General features: G+C 39.2%; 1 protein-coding gene across 4 annotated transcripts in view; it reads left to right on the top strand.

Annotated features, from left to right (window-relative positions):
* The window catches only part of ABL2 (ABL proto-oncogene 2, non-receptor tyrosine kinase), a 104,361-nt gene that overhangs the window by 77,824 nt on the left and 10,151 nt on the right, over nt 1-16,386 (top strand). For all 4 annotated transcript variants that reach the window (XM_055419179.2, XM_055419181.2, XM_055419180.2 and 1 more), the window contains exons 3-11: nt 576-746; nt 4,374-4,669; nt 7,821-8,093; nt 9,171-9,255; nt 10,189-10,366; nt 10,935-11,119; nt 12,225-12,377; nt 13,234-13,323; nt 15,821-15,994. In XM_055419179.2, the coding sequence (XP_055275154.2) occupies nt 576-746; nt 4,374-4,669; nt 7,821-8,093; nt 9,171-9,255; nt 10,189-10,366; nt 10,935-11,119; nt 12,225-12,377; nt 13,234-13,323; nt 15,821-15,994 (1,605 nt within the window). The remainder of the gene's footprint in view (nt 1-575; nt 747-4,373; nt 4,670-7,820; nt 8,094-9,170; nt 9,256-10,188; nt 10,367-10,934; nt 11,120-12,224; nt 12,378-13,233; nt 13,324-15,820; nt 15,995-16,386) is intronic.

A 16,386-nucleotide genomic window follows, 5' to 3' on the forward strand; every position in this document is an offset into this window, starting at 1 on the left:
TCTGAAAGCACTGTTTCTATAATTTTCTATATGTAAATGGAGGGCCTGGATTAATACAATTTATATATATTTCTTAAAATCCCTGTTATCTTTTCTGCAATTTGTTTTATATGGAGATAGTAAGGGGAGAAAGGTACTTTGGGAGGACTTAGCTTCACTTATGAAACATAACTATTCCTTCTTAAAACCACCATCATCTGGACAAAATATCTTGTGTGTTTTATAAAATGAACTGCCATTTCTTTTTGAGGTTTTTTTTTTTTCTTTCATTTTGAGGAAACTGTGTTTCCTATTCATTTACCTCTGAATTTGCTTCATGCATAAACATCACAGCTAAATGTTCATTTTGTGTTCTTTTCTCTATCTTGTTATGTTCTCAACAAGTAGATTTCTCTCCTGCTTAGGAGACATGCCATCTGCTCATTCTTCATGACTCACAACCACGTGTACAGTTTTGTTCCTTGCAGGAGCCATCAGTATAATGCCAACAGCTAAAATACTGTCTATGTACTGAATTCAAATGAATTTCCAACTGTTGGACTTAGTGTAAACTCCTTTCTCTTTATGTCTTTCAGAAGCCTTGCACCGCCCGTACGGTTGTGATGTTGAACCCCAGGCCCTGAACGAAGCCATCAGGTGGAGCTCCAAGGAGAACCTGCTCGGAGCCACCGAGAGTGACCCTAATCTCTTTGTTGCACTTTATGATTTTGTAGCAAGTGGTGATAACACACTCAGCATCACTAAAGGTGAGCCTCCATGTGATGTCCTCTCACTTTTCAGCTTTTGTTAGTGGTTAAGAAATAATGGGATCCATTCTGGATTCTGCCTGTGACTGGGATTAGGTAGGTAATTTGGGCCCAGATACTTCTGGTTCATTCTCTTTTTGAAACCTTTATAGGGGATAATGCCACCTTATCTACATCATAGGGTTTTTATTAAGGCTAAAACGAGACAAAGTACTTTAGGAAAAAAACACCACACAATATATACATAAACTCGACTCCTCAAAATTCTGTTCTGTAGGTAATATGCCAGCATCTGTCTGCCACAAAGGTAAGGTTTACGGTACACCTCTTTTCAGTGAACTGTGGCTCACTAAGAGGAGTCAGGTTTCCAGACCCCAGTGCTACTCTTGAGTGTTGTTCATGGGCTGACTTCCTGTGAGAACCATTGATTACCAGTCTACACTGAGACTAAGAACTTGTACTCAAAATGTAAAACAACTACATTGCTAAGTACACTCATTATTTAGTTCAGCTGACATTTCTTTTTTTTCTAACAAAACTGAAGAAAGTGGTCCAGTGATTCACACTCTGGCACAAGGATCTTATCTTGTTGTGGACCTTCTTTGGGTAGCACTGGCCTAGACAACTTAACTCTCATTTGTGTTTATATGCGTTAATGAAAGGACTAGTAGGAAGGGTTTCTATTGCAATAACACTCACAACAGGGTAGTAGTACTATTTTCAGTATAAATTCTTAATAAAGAGAACACCAAGAACATAATCATGTAAAAACCATCCATTACTGGTTTTCTGAACAAGGACAGAAAATGTGGAATTTTTATGAGAAAGAAATAGTAGTGTAGGGTATTGTCATTGTATACATGAGTTGGATTGATAATCTGCTTATATTTTTCTTGTCTTTTGAATTTATGAAAGCTTCCTACTAGGAAAAAATAAGATTCTGGATAATTTTTAGCTACGTGAAAGTGTAAATTAAATGATTCTTTGTCAAACAATACTTTTCTTATTTGTAAGGTTTGAAATGAGATAGTAAATGAGAGTGGATCACCAAATTAAGAAAACAGGTCTCCACTCAAGGAATGTTTCCCTGAAATAATACATTTTTTATACATCAATTTTTAAAATCCAACTAGATTCATCAAAAGCAGAAATCCTTAAAGCTGAGTTTCTGGGGTATATGTATGTCACAGAGTGGGGATGATGGTATGTATACGTGCTTTTGATGGTATTTGTATGTGTATGGAACTGTGTTTTATGATGGTAAGAAAATTTTACACAGTTTTAGGATACAGGACTTCAGAAATATTTTATACTTTGTGTGGTAGGTAGTCTCTTTGGGCTACAACACAGTCTTTTACTTTAAGGTGCTTCAGTGGGAAAGTTCTTGAAGGTGACTCAGAACATTCTTTCCTAGATACAATTTTCATGTCAGTATTTTCCAAGATTGCTCAGTCACCAGGGATACATTGATAAAGAAAGCATTTTGATTCATCAGTTACCAGTTATGGCAACTACTAGTATGCATCTCAAAAAGTGGGATTTCGTTTATCTTGTAGTCAACAGTGATTTCTTTTAAGGGTTTCCCTGGTGGCTGAGCTGATAAAGATTCTGCCTGCAATGCAGTAGACCTGGATTCGATCCCTGAGTTGGGAAGATCCCCTGGAGAAGGGAATGACTACCTGCTCCAGTATTCTGGCCAGGAGAATTCCATGGACTGTATAGTCCAAAACCTATGAAATGCCAGGTTTTTATCCAGGTTCTTAATTTAATATAAAATGTTGTCATACTAAAGCTGATTTTTTTAATTTTAAAAGGCAAAATATTTTTTTAAAAATTAAATAACAATATTTATTTTAGTTCTTTCTTTGAAGGCAATATTTTGCTTGAATTAAAAAATTAGGTTTCCTCTGGCAGTAGGCTCGATGTTTATTCCATTGTTAATCTTCATGGTACTCAAAACTTCCAGAGTGGAAAATTCTCCTCCTAACTGCCAAAAAAGAGAAAAACAAATAGACCAAAACCTAGAGTGTTCGACTATATCCTGATTATGATGACCTGTCATTATCAGTTCTTTGTAAAGAAGAATAATGTCCTTGGTAAACAACTTAGTCTTCTCATTTTCTTAAGAGTATTAGAGAAACGCTGCAGACTGACAAGTCTTATATAGCTTTTCTGATAGCACTAAGATTTGTTTTCCCTGCAGATGTGATTGGGGAGTATTTATCAGCGCACTTGTGCATTTCCACCGCCGCATGTACACACAGTATCTACCTGTACATGTGTATATTTTCTGTGTGTGTGCGCGCGCACGTGCACATACCCGTGTTTTTTCTCACTGAATGTCTCACAACCCAGGGTCGTGAGTGAGATAGTAGGGGCAAGTAGAGAGTCATACTATCGCAAACATTTCTGAAGACCACTGAAAAAAGATGACTGGCAGAATAATAATTTTGAGTTTCCCCCCAACAGTCTGCTTGATAAGTACTGGGCCACGTGCTTTTGATTGCTGCGGCTTTCTTCTGTTCTCTGACACTGAGAGGTGTATGTGAACTCTACAGGAAGGCTTGCATCTCTCAGACATGGGGGTGTAAGGCCTTATAAGGATTTATATTTTTTTATGACCTTGCCGTGCAGCATGTGGGATCTTAGATCAGGGATCAAATCCGTGCCCCCATGTACTGGGAGCATGGAGTCTTAACCACTGGACTGCCAGGGAAGTCCCAGGATTCCTTAAACTGTCATTTACTGATAATGACCTCTCTCACCTTTCCTATTTTGCCTGTGCTGCAGGTACAGGGGAAGGATGCATGTTTAGGGAGTCTGAAGTTGATGCGCACAACTTTATTAAAGAAATCAAGGACATTGAAATTGATAGCAAAGATACTCTGAGTAACTTGAGTCTTAGGCTCCAACTTCAGACTCAATTTCTCTTTGCCACACACTAATTTGAGAGGAGCAAATGGGGGATTCATTCGTTATGGGGAATGGGAGGGAAATTATTTTAAAACTTGAGTCCTGGAAAAGATTGTGCTTTCGAGGTCCTGACTGCCGACCCCTACCTCCTCATTTTTCTTTCTGAAATATTGCTGATAGCTCTGTGGTCTGTGTTTTTTTGTTTTTTGTTTTTGCATTGATGGTTTTTGTAGCCTTGTTGCTAACTGAAATTTAGAAGTAACTTTGTGTCTAATCCCTAATCCTTGATTGCTGTTAGCATTGAACCATATATATGTTCTGTGACAGACTCTTTTGAGGAAAAAATTAATTTCTTTTTTTTTTTTGAGGAGTGAGACCATGTCCTATTCCAGACATTTGAGTGACCTTTTAATCTTTTCGTGCTACCTTAGTTACGTATATGGAGTTTCCCGTAGTATAAAAGCTTTTGAAACACTATTGATAATGCCAGCAAAACATTTCTAAGTATGCTTCTTTTGTTTAAGCTACAAGCTAAAAATATCAATCAGGCTATGATGATAGCAAAGTTCATTTTCATTATCTTTAAAAAAGTTGTGTTGGTTTAAAAGTTCTTGATTCATTTTTTCAGTGAATTTCAAGCTTGACAGTAGACTGCTTCTGTTTGAGATAAAGTCTTAAATCTTTTCTTTCCCTCTGTGATGATCTCCTGGCCAGGTGAAAAGCTCCGAGTCCTTGGTTACAACCAGAATGGTGAGTGGAGCGAAGTTCGCTCTAAGAATGGCCAAGGCTGGGTGCCAAGCAACTACATCACCCCTGTGAACAGCCTGGAAAAACATTCCTGGTACCATGGACCTGTGTCTCGCAGTGCAGCAGAGTACCTACTCAGCAGTCTAATCAATGGCAGCTTCCTGGTGCGAGAGAGTGAGAGCAGCCCCGGGCAGCTGTCAATCTCGCTCAGGTACGAGGGGCGTGTGTATCACTACAGGATCAATACCACCACAGATGGCAAGGTAAGACTGGCTGGCAACCACCTCTCGCTGGGAATGGGCCTGCTCTTCAGAAACAATATTCAGAATGACAAAAGAATACAATTTTTATGTCTGACATGAAAGAAACTAATCACTGATATGAGTTTGAGCTGTTTGGCACATGAGGGAGAGCTTACTCTTTTCAAAACAATACAATAATGGAAATTAAAGACAGCATTATGTTAAGAGTTTAAAGATGAGTTAGATTTGAAGGTAAAAAATGAAGGAAACAGCTGTATAAGTTAACTGTTATCAGTATACAGCTGTGCACATATACATTCAATACATTGTGTGGAATTTTATAAATTAAACCTTGTATCTGTGAAAATTTTAATAATCTCTTCCAGAAAGTTTAAAGAGTAAAACTTTAGGCTTCTGAGACTGATGTTGATAATTAATGTATAATTAATGTAAATAGGTCAATCAGTCATTTAGCACTTTGCAGGTTAGAAAGACCAACCGGATAAGAATGGCTATGTTAGAATGGAACTGTCTTACTTTATAAATGGTAAAGCGTAGGTTTATGTCAGTTCTTCTATTGAACAGTAAATGTATAGTTATGACGTGCAGGCTAAGTTGCTCTGTGGCCTGTGGGATCTTAGTTCCCCGACCAGGGATTGAACCCGCATTGCGTGCATTGCAAGGTAGATTCTTAAGTGTTGGACCACCAAAGAAGTCCTTGAACAATAAATTTAGGTTGAATTGTTTCTTCCACTCTTTCTCTCTTTGTAGTATGCATAGAAGGGGAAAAGCATAGGCTTTAGAGCAAGCAAATTTGGTTTGCTGGGTAACTCCATCATTTATTCACGTTGTGACCTTGCTTAGGCCTCAGTTTCCCATCCCATTTTATTGGAAGCATTTGGTGAGATAATTTCCATAAAAGATAATGGGTGGTAAAAGGTAGGAAACAGTAAATTATTAATTTTTTTGCATCACTTTGTAAGACATATTTTTTCTTCATGAAACCAAATAGAATCAGATAAGTGATGATATAAGGGCCACTCAGCAGATCTACTTCTGGTTGTCTTCCCAACAGAAGAGCGTGCATGTGTGTTCAGCAGACAAGAACAGGAGTGTTCATAGCAGTGTTATGTGTAGTAGCCAGAAACTGGAAACACTCAACTGTCTGACAGCAGTAGACTGAATAAATTGTGGTATATTTGTAAAATGCAATCTCATACAAAGTGAACACAGTACTGCTACACACATTACTAGGAAAAACTGTGACCCACTAGCTGCCTACTTTTGTAAATAAAATTGTATTGGAATACAGATACACCCATTTGTTTATGTATTGTCTATGGCTTCTTTCTCAATATTATGGCAGACTTGAGTAATGACAGAAATGCCGTGGCCACAAACCTAAAACATTTACTATCCGGCCCTTTCGAACAGTCATAGATGAATCTCTTACACATAAAGTTGCGTAGAAGGGATTAGTGATTACTGAGAAAAGGGATGAGGGGAGTGGGAATGACCTCTAATGGGTCTGGGGTTTCTTTGTAGGGTGATGAAAATGTTCCGAAATTAGATAGTGGTAATGGTTGGACAATCAATGCATTTATTAAAAATCACTGTATTGCACAATTGAAATTGTGAATTTTGTGGTGAAATATACGAATTATATCATAGTAAAAAAAGTTGGGCGAAAGAAAACAGGCACAAAACAATACTTATTGTGTGATTCCATTTGCATAGGTACAGTTCACAATCTAAGCTAATCTAAGGTGTTAGAAGTCAGTTAGAGTGGTTACCTTTGCAGGTGTCAATAGCTGGGAGGGAAGGAAGGAGGCTGCCGGGTGCTGGTAATACTATAATTCTCCTGTGTGGGAGAAGCTTATCATGGGTGAGTTCACGTTATAGAACTCATCAGTTCTCCATTTATTAATTGTATGCTCTTCTATATATACTAGAAATCTCTTTTTAAAAAATAAACAAGCTCCCTTGGAAGATAAGGCTCAGAGACTGCTATCCTACTTTATCCTCCTTCTTGCTTATCACAAATTAACTACTGTTTTGTTTACTTTCTGAAATAAAATTGTGACTCTTTTTAAGAAATTTCTTGGACACTCAAAAGTGCCTCTTAATGAAATAAAAATCATAAGATATTTGAATACCCTCTCTCTACCAAAAAAATTAAAATCAGTGGTTTTCAAATTATGTTCTGTGTAAGATTCTGAGGTGGGAGTTCATAAACTTACAGGAAGCCAGTCCCCTCTTACCTACTTTAATCAGCATTTCTCTTCCTTTATCTTCTGTATTTGGGTTCCTTAGTCGTTTAGCTTAAAAATATTTGAAGACAGGTGATCTTGATGATCCAGAGAGATAGAAGCTTTCCCCCTCAAGACTCGAGCTACTTTAGGAGTCATAAGAAGAGTGGTTTAAATGAGATTAAACTGAAGTTCTCTGCCCTGTTGCCCCCCCTCCCCAACATCATGGTTAAATTCTTCCATAATGCTTCCATTTATCTCAGTAAGATAATGCCTTATTTTCATCTTTTTTTAAATCGTGTTTTTAAAATTGAAGTGTAGTTGGTTTACAATGTTGTGTTAATGTGTGCTATACAGCACAGTGATTCAGTTATATGTATATCTACATTCTTTTTATATTATTTTCTATTATGATTTATCATGGAATGTTGAATATTGTTCTCAGTGCTTTAAGTAGGACCTTGTTGTTTATCTATTCTGTATATAATAGTTTGCATCTGCTGTCCCCAGCACCCATTCTATCCCTTCCCCAACCCCCTCCCTCTTGGCAACCACCAGTCTGTTCTCTCTGTGATTTTCTGTTTCATAGGTAAGTTCATTTGTGTTGTATTTTAGATTCCACATATAAGTGATATCATATGGTGTTTGTCTTTCTCTTTCTGACTGACGTCACTTAGTATGGTAATCTCCAGTTGCATTCATGGCACTGTGAATGGCATTATTTTGTTCTTTTTAATGGCTGAGTAATATTCCGTTGCCATACGTGCACACATCACGTCGTCTTTATCCATTCGTCCGTCGATGGACATTAGGCTGTTTCCACGTTGGGGCTACTGTGACTAGTGCTGCTTACTTGGGTGTCTTGAGACCGGCAAGCTCACGGCCCCTCTCAGTTGGCGTCTCTCTCCCCGTGTCCTCTCCAGGTGTATGTGACTGCCGAGAGCCGCTTCAGCACCTTGGCCGAGCTTGTTCACCATCACTCCACGGTGGCCGATGGGCTGGTGACAACCCTGCACTATCCGGCGCCCAAGTGTAACAAGCCTACAGTCTACGGTGTGTCCCCCATCCATGACAAGTGGGAAATGGAACGGACAGATATTACCATGAAGCACAAACTTGGGGGTGGTCAGTATGGAGAGGTTTACGTTGGCGTCTGGAAGAAATACAGCCTTACAGTTGCTGTGAAAACATTGAAGGTGGGTTGCTGAGAATTACAGTTTTCAGGCATCTTTTTCTTTTGTGCTGAATCACTTGGAAATACCAGCGTGCCCCTTCTTTAACTTTGGAACACGTTCCACCCACTGGTGCCAAGCACATCAGCAAATTGTGATGATTAACCCGGGTGCCATTGCTGACAATGCAGGGGCAGATTATTCACCGCAACGCAGTGAAACCCACATGTGGGGAAGGTTTGTCTCTGGAGGCTGTTGATACAGATCTTGGTGGGAGGTTGGAAGCAAATTATAACTTGTAAAAGCAAAGCAAGCTGTTTTCCTTCCTCAGAACAACCCCTGCTGGGCAGAATTCTCCATGCATTGTTGGAGAATCACTCTCTTGTTCTGTCCTATGTTTCCCTGTTGCTTGCTTCTTCCATCTCCCTGAGATTAGATCACCGTATTCTTCATATTCACAGAAATCTTCTTCCTGATGCCAGCCTGTCTCTCTCCTTTAAGCTTCCTGGTAGAGAATTACAAGTTTTGTCACGCATCCCATTCTCTGAAGATTTTCTCATGTGCCTCAGTAACTCTGGAGGACTCCTAAGGACTGCTCTTCACCTCTGAGTAGTAGTCAGTTCTTTTGCCAAGCATTTATTAAGTGCTTGTTCTGAGTGTGAACCAGTATGCACAGCCTTGCAGACATTTCTTGCTCCTTAAGGAATTTGTCAGGATGACAAATATGTAAACAGCTAATTGTTCTGGCTCCTCTTTCAAAAGGCTTGAGATATCTGGAAAGAAACTTTCAGAGAATTGAATTGTCTATCCAGGTCTTTTGTGTTTCAGTTGTGCTAGGACACTGTTGCTGAATTTTACTCACCCTACTAAATTTTACTTCAGTTTCAAATACTGAGTAAATTAAAGGAGACATTTTTCTTTCTTAATTGGACTTATACAGAGCACACTATGCAGCGATAAAATTTCTTGAAGTAAGTGCTAAAATATCCAAAAGATACCCGCTTTTAAAACTGAAGTTTTAGGAGTGTGAGTTGACTCAAATGATTAAGATGGGGGCTTGTCCCTCTCCTCTTTTTCTTTCTTATCTTCCCCCCTTTCCAGGAAGATACTATGGAGGTGGAGGAATTTCTCAAGGAAGCTGCAGTGATGAAGGAAATCAAGCATCCTAACCTGGTACAGCTATTAGGTGAGGGAGCTTGTCTGAACCATAGGTTGCCTCAAAGATGCTTGTCCCCTAACCCCATGTTGTCCCCCAATCCCCCTTTTGTATCACCATGGCAGCAGCTCTCAGTTTAAATCTGTTTCAATAAATGGTTGTTATTTTAATCAGCAGTCTCTGTGTTTTAAAATTACCCAAGAAACAGTGACCTGGATTGATTGCAATATATGAAACTGCCCAGCTTGTGCTTATTGCCCCAGATCCAAAGTTCAGAATCATTCAAAATGATACTAAACCACAGACTATCCCAAAATATTTTGTACAAAATAGACATTAAGCAAAGGACTATTGAAACAGATTAACAATTGTGACCACCCAAGTGCTTTGCACTTGGCTGAATAGGTTTCTCACCTATTCAGGTCACAGAGAAATCTTTGAAACAATTACCCCTTTAAAAATAGGGCCAGTTTCTTTGGGTGTTCATTGAGCCAAACTATCCCAAAGGAAATCGCTTCTTTTGGATTTTTACTGGGAGTCTACTATGTAGTAATGAAATCCTTCTGTCTGGGCTCATATAGTGTTTACCGTGTGTGCAATTGCTGTTACTTTTAGATAAACATTGTCAGCAGGAGGCAGTTGAGGATGTGAAATCATGGGCACATACAGAACTCTAGAGGTACTGGTGGTCCTGACCCCGTTTGGAGTTAATACAAGTAACTCTACCTTTGTTCAAACGGGCACATTCTCAAAATCCATGTGAATTTCCAGAGCATGGTATCATTGGAAGTAGAAACTCACTATCATCCAGCTTCTTAACGTTGCTGTGTTCTTTTCAGAGAAGGAAATGGCAGGAAAGAAAAAGATTACTGCTGGACTAGATTTTTTAAAAGTCAGTTATTCTTGCCAAAGTGGTTGGAGTGTTTAAATATATAATAAAACAAGCTCTCTTTGAACTATCAGGTGTGTGTACCTTGGAGCCACCATTTTACATTGTGACTGAATACATGCCTTATGGGAACTTGCTTGATTATCTCCGAGAATGCAACCGAGAAGAGGTGACTGCAGTTGTACTGCTTTACATGGCCACTCAGATCTCTTCGGCAATGGAGTATTTAGAGAAGAAGAATTTCATCCATAGGTGTGTAAAACCCGATTATCACCTGTGACTAACCAGGAAGCTGACAGGCATATCAGATAACTTAGGAAAGTAGTTTTCTCTTTCACAAGGACCATTGTAATGTCATTTCCAACTTAGAAACTTACCGTGTCCTCTGATTGAAGTACTAATGCAGGGCTTTTGCTGTTCTCAGAACAGAAGGCTCTTTATTTTGCCCAGGACTAAGTCCAAGATCATTTTGCTCCATCTAGTGGCTTGATTTTAAAAATAGTTTTCTGTCTTAGTAAAGAAACTTAAAACCTCTTGTTACCCACCTCTGAAACCTATCCCAATGTACTTAGAAATGGGAACTGGTTTTCTGAAGCCTGCTTTATTGTGGCATCACGTAACTGCCTCTTGGTGAGTATTCTACAAGAGACGTATAATTAGTGGCTTTCTACCATGTTAGCAATTTTCATGAAATACTACCAAAGCTGTCAGCACTTACTTATCAAACTCTGCTTGTAGCACGAAGAACTGATAATAGAGCATTCGTGACCATTTTCCAGAACCATCTGAATAGAATCACAGTAGGGTTTCTTTCCCACAGGGATCTTGCAGCTCGTAACTGCCTGGTGGGAGAAAACCATGTGGTGAAAGTGGCTGACTTTGGCTTAAGTAGATTGATGACTGGAGACACCTACACTGCTCATGCTGGAGCCAAATTCCCTATTAAATGGACAGCACCAGAGAGTCTTGCCTACAATACCTTCTCAATTAAATCTGACGTCTGGGGTAAGGTTGGAAGGGACGTTTTTCTGCGTATCGTCATTTTCTTTATACATAAATGCTTAATTCTTTAGAGCTGCTTTTTTTGGTATATGATCAGTATCCTCTACCTTTACACCCATCCTTCTTAAGATATTCAGCAAGCATTTATTATTAATAAATACTATCTGCTGGGCATTTGCAGGGTACTTACTGTAGAAAGAAACTGTAAAGAATAAAGTTAGAAAAAAAAGTCCCTGCCTTGGGAGCACTCACAGTCTAGATACTATATTGCCCTGAAGTTCCTACGATCCTCTCTATAAAACTTCCTGTTTCCACATTAGACTTTATTGCTTGTATCTAGAGCACTATGACACAGTGGTAACCTCTTTTCAAGGAAGGCGTGGTGAAGTTTTATCTAGAATTTGTCCTTGTAAATGATCTTGTTTCTACTGCCCTGAAAAGGAATATTATTTAGTAGAGACTTGGGACAGAACGAGTCTGGATGTTTGGATTTTGGGCAGTAGAAATAGTTGAGAATTCTACATCATGTTTTACCAGCAATCTCAAACTCAAGAGTAACCTGTGACATAATCAAGCAAATTCTTTCTTCATATGTGAATTTTATTTGATTTCAAATGTGTCCATTTTTATATTCTTCCTTTAGTATTAGTGACTTAAAAATTGTGCAACTCATTAAATAGATTGTAAGTTGCTTTAAGGATAGTTTTGGTTATGCCTCAGACTTCTTATATGGTCCTAGTTTATTCTCCCTCATTGTAAAGGAAATCCAAATAAAAATTGGGACTTATTTATGTATTTATTTTGGTCGCATCTTGTGTGGCCCTTAGTTCCCTGACTAGGGATTGAACCTGCACCCCCTGCTGTGAAAACATGGAGTCTTAACTGCTGGACCTCCAGGGAAGTCCCCAAAATTGGGAAATTTAAAGAAAACTGTCTTTCGATTATACCTAAACTTTTCCTGTGGAAAATATCTTAGAAGAATAAGTTAGGTTTTAAGAATTAATAATGTAACATTGTGAAAATTTGAAAGAGAAGTTACCTAATGGTATAAAATAAATAATAAATCAGAAAAAACATAAAAGCTCTTTTTTTAAAATCCCTTCTGCAGCGTTTGGGGTGCTCTTATGGGAAATTGCAACATATGGAATGTCACCATACCCAGGTATTGACCTGTCTCAGGTCTATGATCTGCTGGAAAAAGGGTACCGAATGGAACAGCCTGAAGGGTGTCCCCCTAAGGTGTATGAACTGATGAGAGCATGTGAGTATTCCTGCATATATTAATTTTGAAGTAGTTTAATTCAGGGTGATTAATAAAATTGAAAACATTTTTCCTATCAATGTTGCAAGATTGTATTCAGCCTCATGACATAGAATTGGTCACTGATCAACAGTTGGGATACCGTATGCTCTACTACTGAGTCATATTAGAATCCTAAGAATCATTGTCCATGGCCCAAATGCTCAGTTTCCCAAAACATCTGCATGTATAATAAGGTAATAAAAAATGGATTTGGAGATTAGGTTGGGGAGGGTTGCTCTCAGCTACACGAAATGAGTGTTTTGAAGACTGGAGAATGCATGAAAGTGACTTCGGTGAGTGTAAACAAGAGCATCTGACTTCTTAAAGATGAAAAAGGAGGTAGGTAAGTAGTGAATTAAACTGCAGTGTATTTGAGTCTCATTATTTTCTCATTGAGCATTGATTGCCTACTGCTCTCGTCAAACGTGAATTCCAAACTCCCCTTTTCTGATATACTGTTACGTTTTGGAATGTGTACAACTAATTGTGAGTGAGTGAGTTTGAAGACAGGTTTTACACTTTTCATTTTTCCAATGGAAGAAAACTTTTCTAAACCATCTCCCCACCTCCTCTGCATCCCTCTAGTGGAGGGAACAGGAGCTGAGACTGCATAGAAGGATTGGCCCTAGGAAATGGGTTCGTCACACCTCTGGGGCTGGGACTAGGAAATAGCTGCCTCACTGTCACTGCTGACTTGCTGTATCTGTGCTTTAGCTAGCACATGTCCCAGTGCATGGAACTCACCCTCAGGTGTGCCCTGAATATTTAATTTCTGCCAAGAAGCTTTTACTACTGTTCTTTTTTGGTTACATAGGCTGGAAGTGGAGCCCTGCCGACAGGCCCTCTTTTGCAGAAACACATCAAGCTTTTGAAACCATGTTCCACGACTCTAGCATTTCTGAAGGTGAGAACCTGGTGATTTACTGTTGGTGGGGGCTAGTTCTGGGTGCTGGGGATGATAACATTCCAAAAATGATAGTGTCTTATAATTTGGGACTCCATTTTAGGATATTGAATTAATTTTTGGCCTTTATTATTGTTTTTCTTTTTTTTTTTTTTGCTGTTTTAAGATGTATCTTTGTCTCTCTAGCTCATATTTTTAATATTGAAATATTTTAAGAGTATAAACAAAGATTTAGCTGTAAGGGTGTTACATCAGAATGTAGTTTATAATACTGAAAAATTAAGAACATTTAAGTATCCAGTATGTTAATTATTACATCCCTATAATTGAGTAGTTAAAATGATATTCTTAAATATATTGACACAGAAAGGAGTTTAGAATGAGAATGTTAAATAAGCTAAGCTATGAACAGTGAGAATCTTTTTCTTATGTAAAAAAAAAGTATATGGACACATACAGGAAGTTTCCTACTTTTGTGTATAATGTCTCTTTAAAATTATATGCAAAAGTCAAACAGTAAACGTACTTGTTGGGACTTCCCTGCTGGTCCAGTGGCTAAGACTGTGAGCTCCCAATGCAGGGGACCCAGGTTGGATCCCTGGTCAGGAAACTAGATCCGTTGTGCCACACCTAAGAATTTGCATACTGTAATTTAAGATCCCACATATCTCACTGAAGATCAGAGAGGCTAAGTAAAAATAAATACTGAACAGATTAAATGCCCAGTCAGAAAATAAATAAACTTACTTCTTAGGAAGAGAGAGACTGGACTTCCCATGTGGTCCAGTGGTTGAGAATCTGCCTGCCAATGCAGAGGACATGAGTTCGATCCCTAGTCTGGGAAGATTCCACATGTTGCGGGGCAGCTGAGCCTACACGCCATAACTACTGAAGCCTGTGTGCTCTGGAGCCCATACTCTGCGACAAGAGACACCACCACAGTGAGAAGCCCACACACTGCAGCTAGAGAGTAGCTGACACTCACCGCAATTAGAGAATGCCTGAGAGAGGCAGCAAAGACCCAGCGCAGCCAAAACTGAACAAATACTTGAATAAATAAAATTAAAAAGATAGGCTATTCCTTGAGAGCTAAAAACACAGAATTCTGAGTTATACTTGCCTATTAGACATTTTGGTATAGTTCCAGAGTTGTATACATATTTTTTCACATTTTTCTTTTTCTTCATAATTGAACAGAGCACTCACTACTTAAGTTCAAGATAAAAAATGTTTGAAGAAGAAATTAGGCAAGTTGATTTCTTTTCTGCTTCCTTTAGTGATTTATCATGTTTTGCTAAGAAGAAAGGAAAAAGTACACCACCAGAGTTTAATGACAAGTATTTCCATCCTTGTCCTTCTATATATGGAACTTCTACAGGTTGGGGAGGGCACAGCTCACCCTCCGGGCCAAATTAAGCAGCTCCCTATCACAGCACTCTTCTCTGTACCCATTAGTTCATGTGGAGTCAAATCCTGAATATTATTGGAATCTCGTTGCCATGGCTTGAATTATGTTCTATGTACCCACACTTGTGGGGGATCAGTTTTGAAAAATAATTACCAAAAATGTTGTAAATTACAAAATTCCAAAGTTTGACTGATCCATACTTCATTTTTGTTCAGGAATGAATAGCAAAGTGAATCGTTGCCTTATTATTAAAAGCCACATATCCCATGGCCACTTTTAATCAGCTGAGGCTCACTAATAGGGTGAACATATTTTCAGGAGCCTCATCTGCTTCATCAGCATGAAATGTATCTAGCCTCCTTTTTTTTGCAAGGCACAACCTGAAAATAAAAATATCTGCAGATAGCTGTTTGCTTTGTTCAACCTCTGAATAAGCATTTAGTAAATAAGGATATCCAATTGACTGGTGAGCATATGAAATCACCCATCATCATAGAAGTGCAAAATAAAAAACAATGAATGGCTATTACACATCTACCTCAGAAATGCTAAAATTAAAATCAGACAAACAAACATCAAACTTTGGCAAGCATGCGTAGTAACCAGAACTTCCCTATAAGTTAGTGGGGATGGAGATTGGGACAGCCAGTTTGGGAAGGCAGTTTGACCCTGTGACCCACCGGTCCTGCTCCTGTATCTAGCAGACATGCATTCACCATTGTTGCAATCAAAGACCCATAGTAGGATGTTTCTAGCAGTATATTCATAATAGCCCCAAACTGGAGACAACAAATATTCATCAAGAGGAGAATGGATGAATTTTGGTGGATTCACATATTTGAAAAATACACAGCAACAAGAAAACCCGTTGGCACATTCAGTAACACGGATGAATCTACAGAGCTAGACCGCTGAGCAAAAGTAAGCCCAGGTTCAAAGGGTACATACTTTGTGACTCCACTTACACATGTTTTAGTACTCCATTCTTCAGGTGCTCTCAGTTGTCTGCCTTTTCTGAAAAGAGAGAACTCCCTTTTTTCTTTTTTGTCCTGAAATTGTTCTTTTTATCATCGCCCTGTCCTCACACAGAGGTTGCTGAGGAGCTGGGGAGGGCCGCCGCCGCCTCGTCTGTGGTTCCGTATCTGCCCCGATTGCCTCTCCTTCCTTCCAAGACCCGGACGCTGAAGAAGCAGGGGGAGAGCAAGGAGAACATTGAGGGGGCACACGATGCCACAGAAACTTCTGCTTCCAGCTCGGCACCAGGTACGAGTCCCTGCAGAAGGAGAGGCAGACTGCCTTGTTTAAAGAGCCATGGGGTTGGAAGCTTCTAGTTCCACTTTCTTGCCCGTCTTCCTCAGGGAGAAGTGTGGCAGGCATCTGTTTTATTTACCACTCTGGTCCACGGCTCTGCATTGCCGGTGTTAGTAGTCGGGATCTGTCCATTCAGCACACAGCTCTGCCTCCCACTCCATTTCCTAAACTGATTCTCAAGCAGTTGCAGTCCTTATGGTTCTGGCAAAACTTTCTCCACTGAGTGTGATAGGTGAAGCCAGGTTGTGCTGTAGTTGCTGGAGGAAAGATGGATGCTGAAGTAAAAGCCAGCAGGTTTATTTCTTTCCATTTGTATCTCACAAAACATTTGGAACAGCAGTGTG

Source organism: Moschus berezovskii, chromosome 17 (genome assembly GCF_049115385.1).
Source record: "Moschus berezovskii isolate FMDL1 chromosome 17, NW_MosBer_1.0, whole genome shotgun sequence".
Classification (NCBI taxonomy): domain Eukaryota; kingdom Metazoa; phylum Chordata; class Mammalia; order Artiodactyla; family Moschidae; genus Moschus; species Moschus berezovskii.